At 45.3% G+C, this 23,998-nt stretch overlaps 1 protein-coding gene across 1 annotated transcript in view; it reads right to left on the reverse strand.

Moving 5' to 3' along the window:
* Positions 1-178: 178 nt before the first annotated feature.
* The window catches only part of IL6R (interleukin 6 receptor), a 68,365-nt gene continuing 44,545 nt past the window's right edge, over positions 179-23,998 (reverse strand). Inside the window, exons 3-6 of the mRNA XM_006895923.1 lie at positions 14,675-14,721; positions 12,939-13,011; positions 10,248-10,341; positions 179-428 (exon numbers count right to left, since the gene is read on the reverse strand). Of these exons, the coding sequence (XP_006895985.1) occupies positions 179-428; positions 10,248-10,341; positions 12,939-13,011; positions 14,675-14,721 (464 nt within the window). The remainder of the gene's footprint in view (positions 429-10,247; positions 10,342-12,938; positions 13,012-14,674; positions 14,722-23,998) is intronic.

Raw genomic sequence — 23,998 nt, forward strand, 5'->3', positions numbered from 1 at the left:
TTTTTTACCCAGTGTAGAACCTTCTGGAAGGTCCTCTTGAAAGGTGAAGCTAGAGGCCTCACTAACTGAGACAAGCTGGAATGTCATCAAGAAGCACCTTTGGCTAAGCCAGCTTTTCTGCTCCATCATCCACACAGTTCAGCAGATCTGACATCCCACCTCTCCTGGTGGAACTGGCTCATCTGGGGAAGAAATAGTCTCTGTTGTTGATGTCATAAGAGCTCTGTGGGTCCTGGGCACCTGGTTGGCTGTGGCCTGAAGAAGCATTGTCAGACCCAAGGCTGCTGGGGGACGCAGGCGGAGAGTTGAGCTGATCCAGGACTGGGGCGGCCTTGGGCCGCTCAGCAACTAATTGCCCCATTGTATATGGCGGATGCATGCTCGTCTTGGCTTTTTTCAGTGCTCGCCGCTTTGAGGTGTTCTTGAACCTTCAGACAAAAAAAAACAACAAACCATGCAGATGTTTAGTTCTCCCTGTAATGAGCCCACACAGTAAAAACAAAACAAAAATAGCAACAGCTGGACTGCCACGGTGGCCTGGTGCTGCCAAGTTCCTCTCAAAGGAGAGAGAACTACTCACCTTGTCAGCTGTGTTTTGCCACAAGGGACACCTCAGCATGAAGACTTGATGGCTTTAAAAAACACCCAGAAAGAATAGACACATATGGTTGGCCCAGTATGCAAATGGGGAAATGGAGGCATGCACAGGCATGTTGTTGTTGCTGTTGTTATGTGCCTGCGACTCATAACGACAGTATATACAACAGTCTGAAACCCTGCTCTATCCTGTGCCAACCTTATTGTCTCCGACACACCGACCCGCACCACCCCAGTGACTGAGTCAATCCATCTCATTGAGGGTTTTCCTCTCCTGCGCTGTCCCTCCACCCTCCCAAGCATGACGTCCCTCTCCAAGGACTGGTCCCTTCTTGCAACATGCCCAAAGCGTGTCAGATGAAGCTTCAGAATCCTTGCCTCCGCACTGACACTAGGTCCTCTGCAGAGGCTGCCCGTTTGGTGTGCCCCACCAGCTGTTAGGGGTCAACTTGGGTTCTCGCAGCAGATATACCAAAGTCCTAACTCTCAGGGCCTATGAATGTAATCTTATTTGGAAACAAGGTCTTTGCAAATGTAATTCGTAAAGAACAGAGTGGACTGTAATCCAGTATGACTAATCTCCTTACAAGAAGAAGAGACAGAGGAAAGGCAGAGATTGGAGTAATGCTGCCATAAACCAAGATCCACCTGCGGCTGCCAGAAGGTCACAGAGCCCAGGAGCTGCTTCTAGGGCCTAAGAAAGTACACGAGCCTGCTATGTCTTCCTTCTAGCTCTCAAACTGTGAGAGAAGCTTCTGTTGTTTAAAGCCACCCAGTTGGTGATGCTTTGTGACAACAGACCTAGAAAATGAACACAAGCCTTGGGTCCATCAACTAAAGAGTCTAATCTTTTAGTGAGGAAGGAAAATGGGCCTCATGATACAATTATGTAGAAAGGGCCAAGTGCTCCCTCAGCAGCCCTCCTGCTCCCCTTGCTTCCAATACCCCATCCTCCCCAAGACCACCCCCCCAGCACCCATGAGCCCACTCCTGCCACGTGGGTGGGTTCCCACACACTCTACCAAGGGTACTATTTGGGCACAAATGACTCATCTGACAGGAAAGTCAGAGTTAAACAGGAAGGAGATAGGCATCTCTCTGATCACAGCTTCTTTCGGGGTGCTCGGCTCTGAGCCCAAAGCCAGCGCTCAGCAACTGAGTAAAGTCACTTGACAGCCCAGAGAAAGATGAGATGGTGATACTGATCTTCAAAGGTACAGTCGAGTCTCCTTCCTGAAGGGGCCCTTCTACTAGGCTGAGGCAGCCAGGGCTGCAGGCCTCATCCCATTCCTCGACTTTCCCACTTTGAGACCTACTGATTGTCAATTAGCCCAAAGGCAGGACTAAGGTGGTCGTCTTCCATTGTATCAAATGTCAGGGACAACCGGATGCCCTACGGAGGGGAGACCAATGTCAAAAAAGGTTTGGGGTTTTTCCTTGGGCTTCTTTTTATATCGACGGCCTATTCCTGTCCTTGTTATGATAAATAATTGATAGTTGGCTCCAAATCTGTCATTGGCTCCTAGCCTGGTATCCAAATGGAATAAACAATCTGCTGAACGTTGCTTCGGGCTTTTTGCTGGGCGGACAGTACACAGGAAGAGAGCCCAATTGGAGCACTCACTGGAGCAGCATGGGGTCCTTGGGAGGAATTCTTTCCCCATGAGAAGACCAAGGAGGGAGTCATTCCACTCTGTGGATTTCAAAATATGCAGATATCCTCCAACCAAGGAATTCCACTGCGGGAAACAGACTCTAAGGAAATAACCCAAATCCCCTGCCAATGAGTTGATTCCAACTCACAGTGACCCTATGGGGAAGAGACGAAAGGCCCCCAGATGTTCCCAAGGCTGTCAATCTTTACCGGCCTCGGCTTTCTCCCACAGAGCAGCTTGGGGGCTTGTCCTGTCTTTTCAGTTAACCACTGGGCATTTAACCACTGAGACACCAAGGCTCCTTAAGAAAATAGAAAAGCTATGGAAATAGTTTTAAGCACAAAGCTGTGCATTACAATGGTTTTTATAAACCCAAAAAAACCCACATATTCAGCAAGTAGGGGAGTTGGTTTAAAGAGTTTGCGTCCATTTGCTCAATGGAGAATCCACCGCTAATGGACGTTAGGTTTACAGTAAGACTGCCAGAGCTCTGGCGGCCAAGCGGCAAGGAGCAGAGCGGCCAGTCCAAAGGGTCACGAAAGGATGGGCAATCTCTTCCACTGCAATTTACAATTTACGGCCTGTGAAAACTTGCTGGAGGGTCAGCCTAGAGTCGTTCTGACTCAACAGCACATAACAACAATGACAAGGGGGCAGAGATGCTGTGGTAGAGGAGTGCAGGCTTATGTAATAATGTTAATAAAAGGCAGGAGTCAGGCAAGTTCTGGTGGTCTAGTGGCAAGAAGCTGCACTGCAATCCCAGAGGTGAGTGGTTCAAATCCACCAGATGCTGTGCTGGAGAAGGGGGGACAATCTCCTCCTGTACCAGTCAGATCCTGTACCAGTCACACACACAAAATAATAATAAAAAGAAAATTTTTTTAAAAAAAGGCAGGATTCAGCATTCTCAATACAATATATCACAGCTAGTTTAAAAAAAATAATCAAGAAACTAGTAAAGCAACTTGGCGCAGGATAGAGTAGGGTTCAGGTCAGCTCTTCCCAGGTTTGCTGTGAGTACTACTTGACTCGATGGCACATAACAGCAACAAATGTTCTTCTTGTTGTTTGGTGCTGTGGAGTTGACGGCAACGCCTATCGATTCTGTGAACAAGGAATCTGAACCTTGCCTTTAACTCTGCCCTATCCTGTGCTGCCCTCGCCATGGCTGATGTGTGAGCCCTTTGCTACAGTCACTGTGTCAATCCACTGTTGAAGGTCTTCCTCTCTTCCTCTGACTCTTCACTTTTTCAAGCATCATGTTGGCTTCCAAGGACTGGCCCCTCCTAAAAATCTCCCCAAAGTGTGTGAGATGAAGTTTCTCCACCCTTTCCTCACTAAACCTGTGCTAAGGGTGATGGAAAAAATTAGTCAATGGCTAATTCAGTTAATAGTGATGGCTGAATAATAATAAGGTGATCAACATATTCAATATCACTGAGTTGTCCATGTGAGGACTGGTTAAAATGTTTCATTTTATATATATATATGTATATATATATCCCACAATTTTAAATACCCTATTAAAAAAGATATGTCTGTAAAAACCCTATGTGTATGCTGTGTCTTATGTGCTATCAAGTCAGAACTAACTCATAGCTGACCCTCTAATGGGTTTTCAGAGGCTGTAAATTGCATAGGAGTAAACGGCTCATTTTTCTCCCAAGGAGTCAAACTGTCTGCCTTTGGGTTTGCAATGTAACTAACTCCTTACCACAGGCCACCAGAGCTCCATAAAAATCATACACATCACATAGTATTTCCACTGACCTAATTTAATCAAAGCAGTCTCTGTCTTCAGTTTTCATTTTCAAGAAAGCACTGGGTAACTGAGAATGATGAGCTTTCCTTCCTTTTAGCTATTTTGAGGAGAAAATAAGACTCTGAAAACCACTAAGCTCGCAGAGGGGCACTTGACAGCAGCCAGCGAGTGTGGGTGTTTCCACACCTGGCTCTGCCCAGCCCCGGGTGGAAGGTCTGAGCAGGGCTGGGACCGCCAGGTTGAGTGAGAGAAATAGAAAGAAGCAGGTGAGCTGTCGGAATTCATCTACACCCTAGCCTCTACCCTGTTACAAATACAGACTTCAAAAACTTGTTAAAAAAAAGGTTCTGCAGCCAAAAACACTTCAAAAAACCAACAAAACCCCACAACTCATAATAACCCTCACTGTTTTAATAGACACATCCAAAGATGAAATCAAGGCCCCCCCCATCAAGACCACAGAAAGTTCCCACTGCACCCAGCCACTTCCATGGCCTAGGACACTACAAACCTCCCCTGCCTGTACAGAGATGGGGAAATCTGTAATTATAAAATTTTGGAATGAGATTGCATTTAATACAAATTTTTTTTTTAAACAAAATTATTTTAAAATCATAAGCTATACATAGGAAGTCTTCCTCTAATTTTAAGTCCATTCTAGGTAAATATGTAGAAAAGCAATTCTCTGTTTTGTTGTTGTTGTTGTTAGGTGTCAACTATAACTCATAATGACCATATGATCAACAGATCTGAACCTTGCCCTGTCCCGTACCAACCTCACAATCTCCAATACGCTCCATTCCACTGTTACAGAGGCTGTCCGTTCATTTCATTGAAAGTTGTCCTCTTTTTCACAGACCCTCTACTTTTCCTGATATGCTATCCTTTGTCAAAGGACTGACCCCACCTGACAACAATAAGATTCTCTACTATCAGAATCCTATTTTCTCATAACAGAATGACTAAAAACATAGACTGGAGGAGAGGACAGGGGAGAGAAAACTGGCCCCACGAAAGTTACATCATTCCATGTACAAAGATGGTGAACCTCCGCAATGGCACGTGTACATGAACACGCACGTCACCAGCCCAACCCACTCTCGATTCTGACCCTTTACGACCCCACGGGAGAGAGCAGAACTGCCCTACAGGGCTTCCAATGCTGGGATCTTTACAGAGCAGACATCTCATCTCTCTACCATGGGTTCAGCAGCTCAATGCTTAACACACTATGTCAAAGGGCCTTGTTGGAAGAATTTATGAAAATATGTTTGTTGTTAAGTGCCATTGAGTCGTAGATGACTCATAGCAACTCTATGAACGAAAAGTCCTGAACACGCATAACTCTCATCATTTTTCTAAGTTCACAGAGTTTCCTGAGGCAAGCTATTTCAAAAGTGGATGCCACTCCTGCACTATGCATTAACTGAAACACAAAATAAATGTTACTGTGGTTGTGTACCATAAAGTCAGAACCAACTCATAGCTGACTCTGGCAGGATTTTCAGAGGCATTTAATCCCACGTGAGGAGACTGCCCATCCTTCTACAGAGCAGTTGGTGGCCTCGATCTCCATGTCTTGGAGATTGCAGTACAACTTCTTGCCACTAGGCCACCAGGGCTCCCTGGAGCAAAGATTTCGAAAAATACTACATAACTTGGGAGAGTTTGGAGAGCATTATGCTGAGTGAACTAATGTAGTCTCATAAGGACAATTACTGCATAAAAACATTATTGTAAAAATAGAAGGATAACTAGTAAAACACGTACAAGAACTCAAGGTGGGGGGAATGGAGGGGTGAGGATAGATAGGGGTGAAACCACAGGACTTCACAATTTGGTGGGAAGAGGGAGGGGGGAAGTAAGTGGGAAGGATCCAGGCAAAAAGACAGGGTAATGATGGGCAAGGTCCAATGGTGATTAATTTTATAAAACATAACTGAAAGAGAAGACAACCCTCGATGAGATGGATTGATTCAGTGACTAGGGTAATGGGGATGAGAGTGTCAGAGACAGTAAGATTGGCACATGATAGAGCAAATTTCAGGGCTATTGTACACAGGGTCACTATGAGTCGCAAGTGACTCAATGGCACATAAAAACCACAATAATGCATGAGAATGATTGTGAGAAACACAATGTGAATGAAGAATAGTGTGAAACACTATGTATGTAAACTTTGTAAGCAAACCAATAAAATAAAATAATGTACTAAGAATAAAATTAGGAGAAAAAAAAAGAATAAAACTATGATGTCATGGAATGGGAGGAGGAACTTCTACCTGCCTCTCACGTCTGGCCTGTTATAAATGTGGTCATCTCAATGGACTTCCTCAGAATCTGTAGGTTGGGTTTGTTTGGGGGTTTTTTCACATGTAAAACTCTGGGAATAGCAGGGTTTTTCATCACTTAAAACAACTGGTCTCATTCCAAAGAAATCTGCCCAATAATTCTTGCATGGAAGAAAATAAAAACTCGCCAGACTAGGACATAAATTCTTGTGATATGTTCTCAGCACAGGGCACCTGCCCATCTGTGCCTCTGGGTACTCTGGTTGTTTCACAAAACGAAGCCAGTGTCCAAGCACTGTCAGCAGACGAGCAAACGAGTTTCTATGATGGGCACTGTGGCCAATTCCAACCTAAGGTTTCTATATCAGCCATTAAGAACACATCAAGATGTTACCACCTAGTTAAGTGACAACAGTGGACTGAAAAAGCCCAATAGAGTTAGAGGCGTTGGGCTGCCTCTTGGCCAACAGCAGGCTGGGATTCTCAGACACGTGTTCAAGCCTGAGTTTGTTATTCAGAAGCTATGTGTCCCTGGGCAAGTCAATTCACCTCTAAGGTAAGCCAGTTCAGTTCCTCATTTGCTGAATTAAATTTTCAAAAGCCAGATAAAATTAAGGGATTTGCTTAGCTCACCCTTAAAGTCCTACCCAAAAAGCAGGAGCTTTGGAGCTGCATCTTGATCCTGATCTTTACTAACTAAAATCACTCCACCTCTTTTCAGCTCTGGTTTTCTCCTGTGTAAAATGGAAATCATGACAGCCACTCTGTAGTCTCTGTAGTGGTTTATGAGTAAGACCTGCTGAAGACCTAGTGATGTAGGAATCGAAGCAGAATGCGGAAGTGTGTGCCAGTGGAGAGCCAAAGAATCCCTGAGAGTGTCAATGAGGTTCAGTGCTGATACGGGCTCTTTCTAGCCCAAAGGCACAGAAGGCAGCAGTGAGGCCTCAAGTGTTCCCAGGAGCCAGCTCCACTCTTTAGGGCACTAAATCTTCTGCACCTCCCTTAGGCAGGTTGTTCACTACTTCACTGAAAAAGCAAAATGAGAAAACCTACCCTTGCTCACAGTTCACGTTGTCATTGTGCTAATTTTCCAGCCCAATCCACCCTTGGTGAACTTTAAGAACTCAGCGTACTAAAATGTGGAAAGTTCTTTGCCCAAGGCACACTCCCCTTCCCAAACACCATCAAAGATCATCTCTCATCATCACCCGCTGGAGTTTCTGGAAAGTTAAACTGAGGGAAGAGAAGGGAGAAAGGAGGAAGTTTCTTCTTTACTGGCTACTACCATCCTGTTGGGGTCCTGCCCAAATGGCTCTCAAGAGAACACAAGTTCCTGTATTAAATTCCTGAACACGAGGAGTTTTCTTTATTGCCCAATCACTAGGGCCACTGTCAACTGACTTTCAGAGAGTTTAGGAATGAATGATAAAAACCAATGACGGAACCAAGAGAGAGATGAGAAGAAAGGCACACGGGATTGCAGCTACCAGGGGCAAACTCAGCCTGAAACATGCTTCCTGCCATACAGGGAGGACAGTGGTAGGACAGAAAAGTTAACTGTAACCTTTTATGTCTGCTTGTAGCTAGACAGAATATTCTCCTGGCATCTAGCCAGGCACCTTGGTTTTAATGGTGTACTTAAGTCTGTTGTGGGCTTTCACACTGTACTTTGGGGTTCTATTATAGGCTTTTTTATGGTGGGAGGACCTTAGACACCGTTTATAAGTTTAGGACAATAATAAGAGTTGTCTATGTAAGATTCTTTAACCTGATTACTCAGACATAGTTAAAGACAAAATGTCCCTCTCTTTTCAGTAAAATGCTTGTCTGACAGATACTGTTCTAAAGCTGGGCATACAAACTAAGACAGACTAGGAAGAAGGACTGGCCACCCACTTCTGAAACAACAGGTCTTTCAAAACCCTATATACAGGGGAGCTCTGGTGGTCTAGTGGCAAGAAGCTGCACTGCAATCCCAGAGGTGCACGGTTCGAATCCATCAGATGCTCTGCCGAGGAAGGAGGGACAATTTCCTCCTGTACCAGTCAGATTTGATTTGTACACACACACACAAATAATACAGTAAAAATAAAAATAAAAAATAAATTTAAAAAAACCCTATATACAACAGAACACACTTAGAGTAAACTAGCAGAAATGGAACATGAGGCTGAACCCTCGAATCTGCAAACCCAAATAAGAAGGAACAGTTGTAAGCAGACACTAGTGACTGGAATGTGGACACAGTGACAATATTGGGGTAGATGTGTTGGAGAGACTGGCTCAGGATAGGGCAGAGTTCAGAGCTACTGTACACAGGGTAGCTATGAGTTGCAGGCAACTTGATGGCACGTAACAACAACAGTTAAAGACAATAGCGAAAGTTGTCTATGTAAGGTCCTTTAATCGGCTTACTCAGACACAGTATAAAAATGGAAGATGAGAGTAAAAGTTATCTATGTAGGTTCCTTTAACCTGACTGAATAGTTAGCTGTGAGATGATTATTCCAGAAACTAAAGATTAGTGATCAAATCATCCAGATGTAAAAAACCAGGAAAATGACTTGAAGAATGCACCATCAGCAAAGGCGACTGATGTCTATCTGCCTCAAATATCAAGGACAGCCATCATGAGAGAAAACATCATGGGACAAAACCTCATCAGGTCCCTTGCGCAGTTCTCTCCCAGACCCTTCCCACATTCCTTCCCCTCACCTACTCCCTCTGGCCACTTTGTTAAAAGGCCTGACTTGATTCTGAGGGGTCAGAACTTGGCCTTTCAGGCATTCATGCTGCCTGTTTTCTCTCTGACTGCCAGCGTCTGAACGAAGCACACAGAGGAGTCAATCCTTGTCCTTACTCAGTTGGTTCGCAGGGAAGTTGGGTGCTGTCTTTTTCCAGATACACTTCTCCCTCCTCTTCCTATCTGCTCCATCAGCATGCTGATGATGTTTTGGACAAAAAGGTTCCCAGGGGTGTTTTCATAAGCATCTCAAACTTAGAAAATCCCATTGTAGAAGTGTCATCCCTCAGACATGTTCTTCCCCCAGCGTTTCCAATCTTAGAGAATGATCTATGACCTGGCTGGAACCAGAGGGTCATCCTTCATCTTTAACTCTTACCTCTCTTTCATCATCCCCATCTAATCGGCCATCAAAACTTGCCAATTCCATATCTTAAGCATACCTGGACACTATCCATGGCTCTCCAACCCATGGCCTCCCCCTAGCATGGACTACCACTATCCTTCTCTTGACACTGAACTACCAGCACCCGTTTGCACCTTTCCCAGCTGCACCCAGCGTGGTCTTTTCAAATTGCCATCCTTATCAAGTTCTTCGAACTCTCCAGTAGAGAAGGTCTAAAATCCTTCCATCTCTCTTTCAAGGCCTAGGGCCTGGCTCCAGCCTACCTCATCAGTCCCATTTCTCTCTACTTCTCAGCTGCTACTTCATTACCATCCTTCCAAATGCACACTGACTCTAAAACGTCTTCTATGCTGCCTCTCTCCTTTGGAACTGTCTGCTTCCCATCACTCCATCGACCAATGCCTCTTACTCTTCTTTAACATCAGGCCAGTTGTCCTCATCGTAACTCTTCTCATACTAGTGATTACGTCTCTGGGTCTGCCTCATTAGACCATGAGGGCAGGAGCTTTGGTCTTTTCTGCTCGCCCCTGTGGTGCTATTTGTGTGTGCACATTTGAGGAATGAATAAACAAATGGTGAATGCTCTACAAAAGTCTGATTGAGTGGTTCAAATCCTCCAGATGCTCTACTGGAGAAGGAGGGACAATCTCCTCCTGTATCTGTCAGATCCAATTTGATGATATACACACACAAAAATAATAATAAAAAAAAAGTCTGACTGACTGAACAAGCAAAAGAAAACTAGATGAGAAATGTGAGGACACCACAGCGCCACCCTCCAGGGCCCACCTACCTCAGCACAATGCCAATGCAGAGGAGCGTTCCGAGGGCCAGGCTTCCTCCAGCCACCAGGAATGTGGACAATTGTACAGAAGAAGCATTTTGTACTACAGAAGGGGAAGAAAAATGGAAAAATTAAGAGAACTCTAAGAAAGACATGGCACTAAAGTTCTTGTTCTCCTGGATCTTACCTTCTTAACAAAGAGAAAGGCAAATAAATACGTAGTGGTCAAGGGAACAAACAGTTCAAAACTCCCAAGACAGTGTGAGGCAGAGCCAGAAAGGAAGTGTGCCTGGGCCACAGAAAGCGAGAAGGAGAAAGAGGGTGTCATCAAACATGAGGCCTTTGCTAGGACTCTGGCGTTTACTCTGAAGGACATGGTGTTGAGCATCCGGGAGAAATCCAGCTAGACGAGGTAACAGTGGCTAATCCTTGGCAGAAGTGGTGGTGAGAAGTGGTCACTAGTCTCAAAGTAATGAGTGAAGAATGAGGACCAAGTGTGGGGTGAAAGCTGGCTCCAGGATAACGGTTCCAAGAGAGGCTTGTGGACCCCATAGGATTTACCAAGCCAGAAAAATGTAGGGCTAGTTATTAGGATGGGAAAGTGGGAAAGTGTAGGTAAAAGAATGTAACTACTTTGTGAATGTGGTCTTCGTTCTCAGTTCCTGAAAGATAATCTCTACAACCTTGGGGTTTTCCTGGTGATTAAATTCAGAGATGAAGCCTCCAGACCATGTCTACCTAACAGGTTGGTCCAGTGAGATGACCTGGGTTGGGTGTGGGCAGGCCACAGTGACCTAACCTGTGATAGGTATCAGCCAGCCTCTGGGGAGGAAGCATGATCAATCAATCCTGACTTTATAAAGAGGACACAGTAGAAGCCATGGACATGATGTTCCACAACTTCCTGGTTGATGAAAGACATCAGTGCATGTAAGAGAGTAGCATGTGCCTTTCTGGGGCATGGAAGCTCCACCCTGAACTCTCCCAGATCTTGCTTCGATGAGCACACATCTCTTCAGCTGTATCCTTCTATAATCCTCAGTACAGTATTTTCTATGTTCCACGAGTTGGCCTAGCAAATTATCAATTCTTAGGGAATAATGGGGGGTAGGAGGTAAGAACCGAAGAAGGTTCTGGAGACCCCTGAACTTACAGCTGAGGGGACAGTGCAGAGATCTCAAATTCGTAGCCAGCAGGTCATGGGGACTACAAACTGGCAGCTGGTGTGTGAGGTGTTGGGCAGGCTTGGTATTATAGATGACTGACTCCTTCAACTTATGAAGGCTGATCTGCTTTCAGATTGTTAGGGTCAGAGGGAGACTGCCACATATGCAGCCAGTGCTGGAAGAGAAGTCAAAGAGACTAAATTGATTGGGATTTATCAGTACACGTGGTATCAGAGAAATGGGAATTGATCTGATTTCCACAAGAGGCATCAAGCACTGTGCTTTACACAGGCTGAGTTTGAGCCAATTACAGCCAAGCAGTAGGGTACATTAGTCTAGGTTTATGGGAATGATCAGGGATGATTATATAAATTTAGGGGCCACCACTCATAGGAAGGTATGGGCCAGCATGAGCTCATCAATAAAGATGGAGGGAAAAGGCTTGAGGTTCCTATAACATAGCAACCATTCCCCACCCACCTGCCATCCTTTTATCCCATACCCATTTCAAATTACTCCTCTTTCAAGAACCTTCATATCCTCAATTGGATATGCTCTCTGGACTCTCTAAACTCCAATTTCACTTTATCTGTGCCTCCTTTTTTGCCTAGCCCAGGCTTCACCTTTTATTGCAATTAGTGGACTCTGTCAGAGCCTGCTTGTTGGACTCCCTGAGAACATGGATGGGCTTAAGCCCCTGAGGCCCCAGCTATGCAGAGCTTCACCCCAGCAGATACTCCATGGGGGGCACAGCAGACCAGGAGGGCGCAGCCTGGGCACCTGGCAGCAGGTGAGGGCAGGAAGCTGCCCAGGTCAAAAAGTAAAGGAGCCCATGACGTCCCCATCAAGCCCAAGAAACATCAAATGGAACCGCTCAATTTCTGAACCTCTGGAGTCTAGTCTCCACAAATTCAACACACATCAAACAAGGATTTGTTGTGAGCAGCGTGGATTCTGATTCACAGACCCTACAAGACAGAGCAGGGCTCCACCGCACCGTTTCCCAGGCTGAGGCCCCTGCTGAGACCTCTGCAGGAGCGCATCTTAGGTCTTTCTCTCACAGAATCACGAGGGAAATCCAAACTGCCAGCCTTTTGGTTAGCAGTCAAGCACTTAACCACTGTGCCACCAGGGCTCCTTAACACAAACACAGGCCCTGGGATTTTCTTTGATTCTCATGTTGGCAAAATTTCACAGTCTTGCAGTTATTGGGAGGTCTGGGCCCAATTTAGAAGCACTAAAGTCAAGGCCTCTCAAAACTAAAGTTCCCCTCAATCTGTATTCCGTTTCAGCCTCTAATCATTCTGTTGGTAACACATTCACGTGTACTGTGGCTGAGGGTGAACTGTGTGACTTATCTGGCCTATTCCTCTATTTCTTGACTGACAATATCAAACTTGAATGTATAAAGCAGTAACAGCATAGTCCTACTATGAACCCTTTTCATAAAGTCAATGTAATGAAAGGGCTTTCTACAGAGACGAGTTTCTTGCGCTCCTCAGAGGGCAGACATGTGCTGACCCCCAGTCCTTACCTGGGAGGCTTGTGGTGTTTGCAGGAAATAGAGGGGGAGTATTCTCATCACTGGCTGCCTCAGTAGTTAATACCTAGAAGAGATATTCCTCGCTGTTAGCCGGGCTCTGCAGGTGACCCCAGGGTGTGAGGAGGAACCCAGGTCCGGCACCTCCGCCTCACAACTCCTGGACACCCCCCCAAGGAGCTCCTTTCTGTACTCCACCAACCTCCCCACATCTGGCTCATCGCTCTCAGCTTTTTCACTGTGGCAAGTGCCCTGTGTGGATCTATCTGTCCTGCTCCAAGTGGGGCTTTCTTTCCACCTCCCTCTCCACGGAGAGCTTAAGGACACAGCACTTTCCACAGAGGTGACTCAACAAATACGCTGAAGCAGCATTTATGCTTAAAAGTTCTTGCCACTTGCTGGGGAAAGCACCCCAGTTGCACCACTTACTAGCTTTGTAACCTTGAGTGGGTTTCTTTTCTTTTTTCTTTTTTAATAAAATTTTTATTTTTTACTGGTTTGCTTACAAAGTTCGTATACATTGTTTTTCACACTGGATCTTCCCCTTTTCCTTTACCTACCCTTCTCTCTACCCATCAAATCATGTGACCCTATGATTAACCCCCACCCCATCTTCACCCCTCTGTTACCCCCTACCCCCTTTGGATCCTCATACACCTTTTACTAGTTATCTATTTCTACAATAATAGTTTTATACAGTATTTGTCCTTATGGGAACTGAGTTAGTTCACTTTGCCTAATTTGAGCAGGTTCCAGGCCTCAGTTTTCCTCCCTTGAAGAATGCTGTCGTGAGGGGCCGTCAAGTCAGCCCCCAACTTGCAACAACCTCACACACATGATGAAATGCTCAGTCCTGGGCCATCCCCATTATTAGTATGGGTTGTGTTGTGATCCAGGAGTTTTCATTGTCTGATTTTTGGAAGTAGATTGCCAGGTCTTTCTTCCTAGTCAATTTTCATCTAGATGCTTTGCTGAAACCTATTTAGCATCATAGTAACACATAAGCCTCCACCAACAGATGGGTGGTAACTGCATATAAAGTGCCCTGAGTAGGAATCAAACCCAGGTCTTCTGTGAGTAAGGTGAAAGTTCTACCACTGAACCACCAATTCCCTTCATGAGTCACGGATTCTAATTCCTCACTGGGTTGTAAAATCATATGAGATAGCAAATGCAAGGCATACCAGCCCAAGTCTTCACTAGTGCCAGGGCCCATGATGGGGTCTCCCCGTGGCCCGGACAGCCAGGGCTTCCCCAGAGCTCCTCCTACAGGTGTCCTACACAAAATATCTACAAGGCCCAGCAGTCCCGGGCTCCCTCCCTGTGCGGCCAAGCTCCAGAAGTAGCTGAGCTTCCCAGCTTAGCATTTAGGGAATTAAGGAGCACAGAGGAGATATAGATGGTTGCGAAATTGGATTATTCAAAGAGTTTGTTAAGCAGCTTCAGAGGTAATCCTCTTTGCAGCAAATTATGACACCAGGAGTCCATGGGGGAAGGGGCTTGGATGAGCCTAATGAAAGTCTCAAGCTAAACCATTAGTGACATCCAAAGAGCCCAGAGATCAAACAGGAGCTGACAAAGAAGGGGCCTACATGCCAGGTCAGTGCTGCTGAAGCGACATGCCTGTGACATGAGAACTCCAATTAGCCTGTTTTGCAAAAGGTGGAAAAGGCCAAATTTCTAGTTAGTGGCAGAGCTTGGAAATAAGCCCAAATCTGCCTGCTGCTCACCGGAATGAAGGAGGACCCTGCAACGTCAACTTCAAGATTCTCAGGATCTGTAGACAGAAGAAATGGTGGTGATTAGTGGTGAAGGATCCCCAGCATGTACTCTGATGGCATCCAAAAGCAGGGGGAAATTCATCACACTATCACTTAAAGGAACATAAAAGTGGAAATGACCAAATGACCAATCATGAGGGACAAGCTGTACACGTAACGATATGCTGTTGTTGTTACGTGCTGCTGAGTTGGAGCTGAGCCAGTGGGTTTTCAGAAGTTGTAAATCACATAGGAGGAGACTGTCCGTCTTTCTCCAGTGGAGTAGCTGGTGAATTTGAACTGCCTGCCTTCGGGTCGGCAGTGTAACTCCTTATCTATCCACTAGTCCACCAGAACTCCCTAGTTATGACAGACACATATATGTTGTTGTTATGTGTTGTTGAGTTGCCTGCAACTCATAACAATCCTGTGTACAACAGCTCTGAAGCCTGCCTTGTCCTGAGCCAGTCTCACTGACTCCAATGTATCTACCCCATTGCCCTAGTTACTGTATCCATCCATCTCATCAGAGGTCTTCCTCTCCTACCCTGTTCCTTCACCTTTCTGAGCATGATGTCTTCCTCCAAGGGTTGGTCCCTCCTGGTCATGTGCCCAAAGTATGTGAGACAGAGCTTCAAAATCCTAGTCTCCAAGGAGAAGGAGTAACTTGGTTTCACCCTCTCCAAGATAGATTGATTTGTTTTCTTAGCCATCCATATATGTATAATGTAAGAAAACCTTTAAATATAGCTTATAAAAATATTGATGACATAACATGATATGTGAACAATGTAAGGCAAGAAAGAGTCCATAGGGTTTGATCCACGGATGCTGAGAAGTATATTTTTATGACATTATTTTTCTGTAAAGTACATAAAATGTTGTTGCTGTACGTACTACTAACTCAGAACTGACTCATAGCTGACCCTCCAGTGGGTTTTCAGAAGTTGTAAATTGCACGGGAGGAAGAGATTGCCCATCTTTCTCCCACAGAGCAGCAGGTTGATTTGAACTGCTCGTCTTTGAGTTGGCAGCAGAATTCTTTACCACTAAACCATCAGAGCTTCCAATATGAAATATAGCAATACAGATTCACAGCATCATAGTAACACATAAGCCACATGACACAGGAAGGAAAAAAAATGGAAGCATATATACGACCAATTATAAGCACTATTTACACTTTCATTTTCTGCTATACATGTTTTTGCAATTGAAAAAAAAAAAAAACAACAAATGCTCATCCTCCTGGGTGGGCTTGGCGCCACCTAGTAGGATAACAGATACAGACCAGACGCTCTGGCAAGGCTCCTCTCGCATGAGAACCGCATGAGAACCAGGATTCTGCAGAAATCCCTCCAGGCAGTAAGAGGCCAAGGACAAGTGAGATCCGTGACAAGGGGCCAGCACTTGGCAGCAAATGTGGCCCTGGGATTCAGAGGCTGAGCCGTGACAGAGTGGAACATTTCTGCATCACAAGATAGTTATTTTCTTTTCAGCTCATCATTTTGTCATCCAGAAGTTAAATAGATCATGGAAATTTGTTTACACAAAGATAGGCTCTCTGAGCCAGGGGCAGAACAAAGGACTAGCAAGGAGGGGAGGGCAAGAGTGACCCTGCTTCTGGTCAGGAGAGAATTTCTAGCAGGAGGGGAGAAAAATCATACACAAGCAATATTGGAAGAGACATATGACTATGTCTCACTTCCCCATTTATACAGAAGAAAACCCAGAGACCCAGAGAGGGAAAGCAACTTGTCCAAGGTCACACAGCAAGTTGATGACAGAACTCAGAATCAGATAAAAAATAAAAATTCATGGGAGGCACCCAGTTTCTTGTCCACATGTGTTCCTCCTCTCAGCCCAGCCTTGCAGAGATCTAGACTAACATCAGGGGTGACTGAAGGATGAACAGAGGGTAATGGGGAACTAGAATGATGGCAGATCCAGGGGATAGGGCAGCACTAAGAGAAAACATGGCTAACTGTTCCCCTAGCCCAGCCCATGCTCAGCACCATCTGGGGACCTGTTAGGCTCATGCAATCTAAGGCTTCAGAATCCTGGAGTTGGGTCTGAGTCAACAAGATTTGAAAAAGTCTCCTCAAATCTAAAAAGAAAAAATGCATCAGGAAAAAAAAGACCATAAAATTTCTGCTCTCAGCTCTGACCCCAACATGGTATGTGGCCCAGAGAAAGCTCGGATTTCTTGATGGGTCAAGTGGGAGAGCTGTTTTGGTATTATCTCTAGTAACTCACAAATGGTCACAAAATTAATGAAATATTTTAACAAAGAATAAAATTGTTTTAAATCATAAGATTTTTTTTTTTCCTCCAAAAAAAAGTTCTTGAGACGATTATGGGAATCCCTAACTCAAGCCATTTCAAACAACTTTGCACCATTGTTCACAATAATCATTTCCACTGGGCAGATGAGGAAACTGACACACAGAGAGAAGTAACTTATGATGCTTATGATGATTAAGTGTCGTGAAGTTGGCTCTGAGGGTCCCTCCGTGTACATCAGACTGAAGCCTTGCCTGATGCTCCACCATCCACACCGTTGGGGTATGTGAGTCCACCGTTGTGAGTGTGGTGTGTTTTGGTGCCTCTGGAGCTGTCTCACACTCACTCTGCCATTGAGTCAGAATTGACTCTGGAAGCTGACCCTGCAGGGGGTTCCCAAGGTAGCAAAGGGCATGACAGGAAACTGTCCATCTTTCTCCCTCCAAACCACTGGTGGATTTAAAGTGCCAGAGATACAGTCTTAGGATCTACTCCCTAAAGACGATGCCACTAGACTTCCCTTTCAGCACGATACGTGACGATAGTCTGGCTAGTTTTCTGAAGTAAATCACCAGGCCTTTTTTCCTAGTCTTAGTCTGGAATCACTATTGAAACCTGTCTGTTATAGGTGACCCTCGTGGCATTTGAAACACTGTTGGCATAGCTTCCGGTCACTTTGCAACCCAAAAGCCGCCACTGCACTGGAACAGAAATAACACTAAAAGCATAACACAAAAAATACCTACTAATATTACTAGCACCAACTTTTGTTGAGGCTTACTGTATCTCAGGAAGTTCTGGTGGTCTAGTGGAAAAAAGCTGCACTGCAATGCCAAAGGCTCGCAGTTCAAATCCACCAGCTGCTCTGAGGGAGGAGGATGGGCCAGCTTCTTCTGTGAGATTTACGGTCTCTGAAAACCCACTGGAAGGCCAGCTATGGGTCGGTTCTGACTTGATGGTACACAACAACACAACAACTATATCTCAGTGCCACGTGGTTTGTGTGCCTGTGTGATCACCTCATCTCACTGCTATCCCTGTTCTACAAAGGCACTGAGCTCTGAAATGCTATCCAACTTGATGACCCACATGTCTGAGGCAAATAAAGAAAAGTGAGCCACAGAACAAGGAAATGTAAACAAGTCCTCATTTTTTCCCATTTAGGTAAAGTTCTTTCCCCTTGAATGTTTTCCATTTTCAAATGCTTCCCTGCCAAAAGAACAAACACATATGTCTAGGACAGGGTGCAGCCTGAGTGCTCTTTGGAGGCAAGGATGATGAGGCTTCACCTCACATACGTTGGGCATGTTGCTATTCCTTGGAGACGGACATGATGATGTGGAGGGTGGGCGAAGGAGAGGAAGACCCTCGACCAGGTGGACTGATACAGTGACTGCCACCATGGGCTTTAATGTGTCAAGAAGTGTGAGGACGTCGCAGGATAGAACAGGGATCATATCTGTTGTTCACAGGGTTGCTTTGAATCATACTCAACTCAACGGCACATAACAACAACAACGTCTCCCTCCAGTTAGGGAGCTCTGGTGGCCTAGTCTATAGACAGTTGTGCTGCTAATCCAAAGGTGAAACTTCTCTAAAAGTTCAAAGCCACCAGCTGCTCCTCAGGGAAAAGATGGGCAATCTCCTCTGATGCCACTTACAGCCTCTGAAAACCCACCGGATGGTTGGCTGTGAGTTCAGTTCAGCTTCAATGGTGGTAGTAAGTTTTTTTAGTGCCTTCGGTTAACATAGAAGGAAGAAGGAACATTCCTTGAGCGCCCAGAGTGTAATAACAGTAGGTGTGACAGTGGTGATAATAACAAAACAACAATGGTTAACATCTGTTGTTTATGGGCCCTGAGTCAGAGACTTGTCCATATTTCTCCTGAGAAGTAACTGGTGGATTCAACTGGTGGAGAAAGGAGGCTAGCAAAACTGGAGGAACAGAAAAAGGAAGGGACCACTGGAGCCACCCACACAGAGTGGAGGAGAGACAGGAAGGACTGCATGTGAGAGGCAGGCAGCCTAAAGCACTCAGGGGTACAATGCTGACTTCACACCTCTTCTCACAGCCTTGAAACCACCAACCAGAGTCAATCCCTGCTCCTCCATTCATGCAAAAAGCCACTGAAGAGTTCAGCTTCCTGTAGAGAAATGAATCACCTCCAGCTGGGTCCCAAACACCACCCAGAACGGTCTGAAGAAAAGCAGGCTGAAGAAGCATGTGGTGGGGGCAGGGTGAAGACAAACAAGGCCATGGCATCATGTCTGTCTGCATGGGGTAAAGTTGCCAAAAGTGTTTCCCGTTCTGAGACTAGGCATGTCCCTATTTTGACAGCTTCAAGCAACCCTTCCTTATGAAATAATGGGGATGGTAAAGAATGGGGATCATTCTTTTTTGCTTGTGTGGTTTGTTTGATCAATTGTTTTTTAATTTATATCATTTCTTCTAACCAACCCAACCCGTTGTTATTGAGTCAGCTCCAACTTGTGATGACTCCATAGGTGTCAGAGGAAAACTGTGCCTCATAGTTCTACTATTTCCTCCTTCTAACCCTTGTCAATGGCTCATTTTTCAGATGAAGTTCACCAGGCCTTTCGTCCGAGACACTTCTGGGTGGATTCAAACCTCCAACCTCCAAATTTGAATCTAAGTTCTCAGCCATTTTCACTACACAAGGACTCCTGTCCTAAGTAGAAAAATTAAAAGTGGGGAGTCTAATTTGGTCCCCAAAGTTCCTTTTGAAATTGGGTTAGCCGTGCAATTCCCTAAGGGCTATGCCACCAGAGCGCCTGACTAATTATATTAGTCATCTGTAATCAAACCTACAAAACAAAATGTGAACAACTGAACAAAACTAAATAGGATTTGTAATCTTTCACTTAAATAAATAAGACATAGCTATTAAAAGAAAAAATTTCCAGATTTTTGAAATCTCCACGTCTAAGAACCTTTGAGTTATGGCCCAGAGGAGCCAGGCAGTCACAGGTGTGGGAGGAGATGAGGCCCAGAACATCGCAGGGACAGTGGAGTCATCAGACAAAGCTGAGTTACAGGGATAGAAGAAGTGGCCATGTGCGCAGGCACCAGGCCAGGTCTAGCCCAGCTGGAGGAAAAGAGGAAAGTGAAGGGAGACCAGGCCAGCAGGAGCAGCCCCTCTGCACCAAGCACAGGAGTTCAAGCTTCATCCAGAAGCTGAAGGATGGTTGGCTGGAAGTTGGGGAGCAACAGACCCAGACCTGTGATTTCAAAACTTGTCTGTAGACGGTGGCATGGAGGACGAGGACACATGATACCTTGTAGCCTGGGAAGGAGGTCAGCTACACGCAGGTTATTTTAAGAAATCTGGTTACCAAGGCCATGGGGCTAGGGTGGGGAAGAGGAGGTGGGGACTTACAGCTCAAGGGGAACTCAATTTCTTTTGGGGGCAGGAAAAGTTTCAGAACTAGGTGGAGTGAATGGAGTTAATGTCAGTAAATTGTACACTGAAAATGGGTAAGATAGTTAATGTGTGTTGCTGTTATACGTACTGAACAACAAATTTGCAAAAAAGAATTCTATCCAGATGTAACAAGAACTTGAACTGAGGGAGGTGTCTAGCCTGGGCCTAGGTTCCCAGCCCTGGCAGCTGGTGGGCGGCGGTGCCTACAATGGGAGGAGGGACGCAGTGAGCTGGGAGGGACTGTGATATGTGTCCAGTGTGAGTCACCCCAGGTTCAGAGTACAGACAGGAGGAGTGAGGTAGCTGTCTGGGAAGAGACGAGGGACAGATCCAAAGCTCAGGAGATAGGTTCGGCTTGGAAACACAGGTAAATGATAATAATGCCAGCATGTATTCTAAATTTCTCATGTGCCAGCTCTGTGCCAAGCACATTCCACCTCACTTAAGCTTCACAATAGCTCTGTGAGACGGCGTCAGATTTTACTTTCTATTTTCTTTTGAGGCAGAAATTATTCTTCTCACTTGACATAAAAAAGGAAAAGGAGGATCTGCTACGTTACACACTGGTAAGGGGCAGAGTCTAGGCCCAAATCTGTGTGACTCCAGAGCCAGTGCTCTGAGCCACCAGGCTGTGCAAGGTGGTGGTGCCACCCTGGAGGTAGGCCAGGTCCCCCAGGGCCTGAGGAGAGTGGTGGGCAGTGGCCTGCCTGCAGGGGGCACTACACTGAGGCACAGACAGGGAAAGGTCCCCTCAGAAACACGCAGCCAAGCAAGTGCTCCAAAACCTGCAGAATTTCCTGCTTATGAAAGTATAAAGAGAAAAACAAAATCACCTCCCTCAGAATGGGATGGCCCAAGGACCTTCACGTGTCAATATGCCACCCAGTTGCTGGTCATTCAATTCCAACTCACATGATTCAGAGTACAACTGGGCTCCAAAGGGTTGTCAGTAATTGATTTTCAGAAGTAACTGCCAAGCCATTCTTTCAAAACACCTCTGGGTACACCTGAACCACCAAACAGTCTCAGTTGGCAGACGAGTACATTAACCATTTGTGCCACCCAAGAACTCCAGACAGAACGTAGCTGCAGAAATCTAGGCCGAGCCAAGACGCTCCAACCCACTTGAAGGGTCCCTGCCCAGGTCTACAACATTTTAAACACTTTATAAATGCAAACGTCTAGTTCCTTCTACAGTCAGCACAAGTGAATCTCTCTTCTCTACATGTGACATGGGGATTCTAATCTTTTCTAGGAGAAGATGAGCAGGGTATAGGACGGAAATAAAACAGACTTGTAGAGCTCTGGTGGTCTAGAGGCAAGAAGCTGTGCTGCAATCTCAAAGGCACGTGGTTCAAATCCACCAGATGCTCTGCTGGAGAAGGAGGGGTAATCTGCTGTGCCTGATTCAACAGTACATAGTAACAATAAAAAGACCAAGTAAATAAAAAACCCATAACCAGGTATAAAACATAACCCTCTTAGGCTTCATGGGCTTTACCCTGGACACTTTGTCCTGGACATACTTCCTTTGAAACAGGAGTCAGGTTTCCTCCCCTGGCTAACCTGATGTCAACTTTGTCACTGCCGGGAGAGGAATTCCCACTGCAAGAGGACAAATTACCACTGTGGACAGAGCTGTGGCTCAGCTGCCCCATCAGCATGTTATCTCTGCTCCCTGAACAAAGGGCATGGCTCGCTCTTCCAGCCCTGACATCAGTGGTATACTCTCCACAAGCCTCTATCACTGGGGTTGACAATAGCTGGTGTGGCACTGGCCTTGGTGGCTAGAGCAGGGGACCCAAGACACTATGGTTCTAAGCCCACGCTTCAAACAGGGAATCAGACTGGGACCACAGCCTGTGGTGCACAAGGCCTCAGACTCTAGAAGTCACCTCCCACCGATGGCTATAAAGTCAGGGACTGTGCGTGGTATGGCCAGATGATTCCTGCACATCATCTCCCACCAGGGTCGCAAGAGGAGAACGTCAACAATTTACGAGGGGTTTAAAAAAAAAGAATTAAGTTAGAGTAAGGATGGCAATGGAACCACCTTACCTCTGTAACTTGATTTGTGCCACTATTAGAACCTCTATTCAGAATATTATTGCTTTTCAATTTTTGACTTATGCACTTTTAACTTGTTAGTTAAATTTGTATCTTCTAGGCTGCAACACTTCCATGATACATCTTCAAGGATATGAACATGTACGGCTAAGCACAATTGATAACAGTGCATCTAAATTCCAAAATCAATCTCCATAATAGTCTATGTGTTTCCTACTGCCAAGGGGGCCCTTTAGAGTAGTGAGAGAAGATCTTCACCCTGAAACCCACAGCATCCCTTTTCAGCAGGAAGTAGCCAAGAGAATACGCCATCCCCTTTTCCTTATAAATCAGGGTGAAGTCTCTCTCAGGGAGGAGTGATAGGGAATGGCAAGGGACACACTGACAAAGGAGATTAATCAGAACTGGCTTTGACAAGCACTGTGGCAATTGGACAATTAAAACAGACATTGTGGGGGGGGAGAAGAACGAACTGGGGATGAGGGTGGAGAAAACAGTGCAACAATGAATGAATGAAAACCCAAAATCTCTGTAAATGTTCATTAAAACGAATAAAATGTAATAAAAAAGAACAAAAATAAAAACCATTTATGAGGGGTATCCACAAGTAAATTTCAGGGGACCAGAATGGGGAGGAGCCCATGAACAATCCCATACAAAAGTCTGGGACAAGAGGCTCAAGCAGATACAAGCGTCTGGGAATTCCAGAAAGACTGTCATGTGGAAGAAAACAGATTCAAAATGGGTAAGGACGGTGACAAGTTGCTCAGGAAGGTTATTCCTTGGAAACGGATATCATGCTTAGAAAGGTGGACGATCAATGAAAGAGAGGAAGGTCCCCAATGGAGTGAATTGACACGGTGAGAGCAGCAATAGGCTCAAGTACATCAGAGATGATGAAGATGGCACAGGATAAGGCAGAATTCAAGTCTGTTGTTCATAGAATTGCCATGAGTCATCCTCGACTTGACAGCACCCAACAACAACAACATCCAAAGCAGAGAGCAATGGTAGTAAGAGCATATAAAGGAGCCCTGGTGGTGTAGTATATAGCTAGCTAAAAGGTTGGCAGTTCGAATCCATTAGCCATTCCAAGGGAGAAAGATGGGCAACTTCAGAAAACCAATGGAGGGTTGTTATGAATTAGAACTGACTCAGCAACAATGACTTTTTATAGATATAGAAAAGCATATCTATATGAGTGTGTATGTATATACATGTGTATATAAATTCATACGTATGTTTTTGTTTTAAAGAAGCTACCTTTTACTTTAAACTAAGAAGGTGGGATAGAAAAGGGGAAACAGCCTGTATCTAGAACATTTGCTCTGCCCTACATTGTATCTCATCATCCTCTCCTTGAAAACGTTCTCAAGTCCATATTAATGTCTGCTATTTAGATAATAAGCCTCCGTTGCCTCAAGATGCACACAAAAGAAAGCCATGGATACATTAATGCAATCTAGCCTGCAGGATATTCTGGTTTGTTGTTGTTGTTGTT

This window comes from Elephantulus edwardii, unplaced genomic scaffold (genome assembly GCF_000299155.1).
Source record: "Elephantulus edwardii isolate Elephantulus edwardi_28Jun2011 unplaced genomic scaffold, EleEdw1.0 scaffold00176, whole genome shotgun sequence".
Classification (NCBI taxonomy): Eukaryota; Metazoa; Chordata; class Mammalia; order Macroscelidea; family Macroscelididae; genus Elephantulus; species Elephantulus edwardii.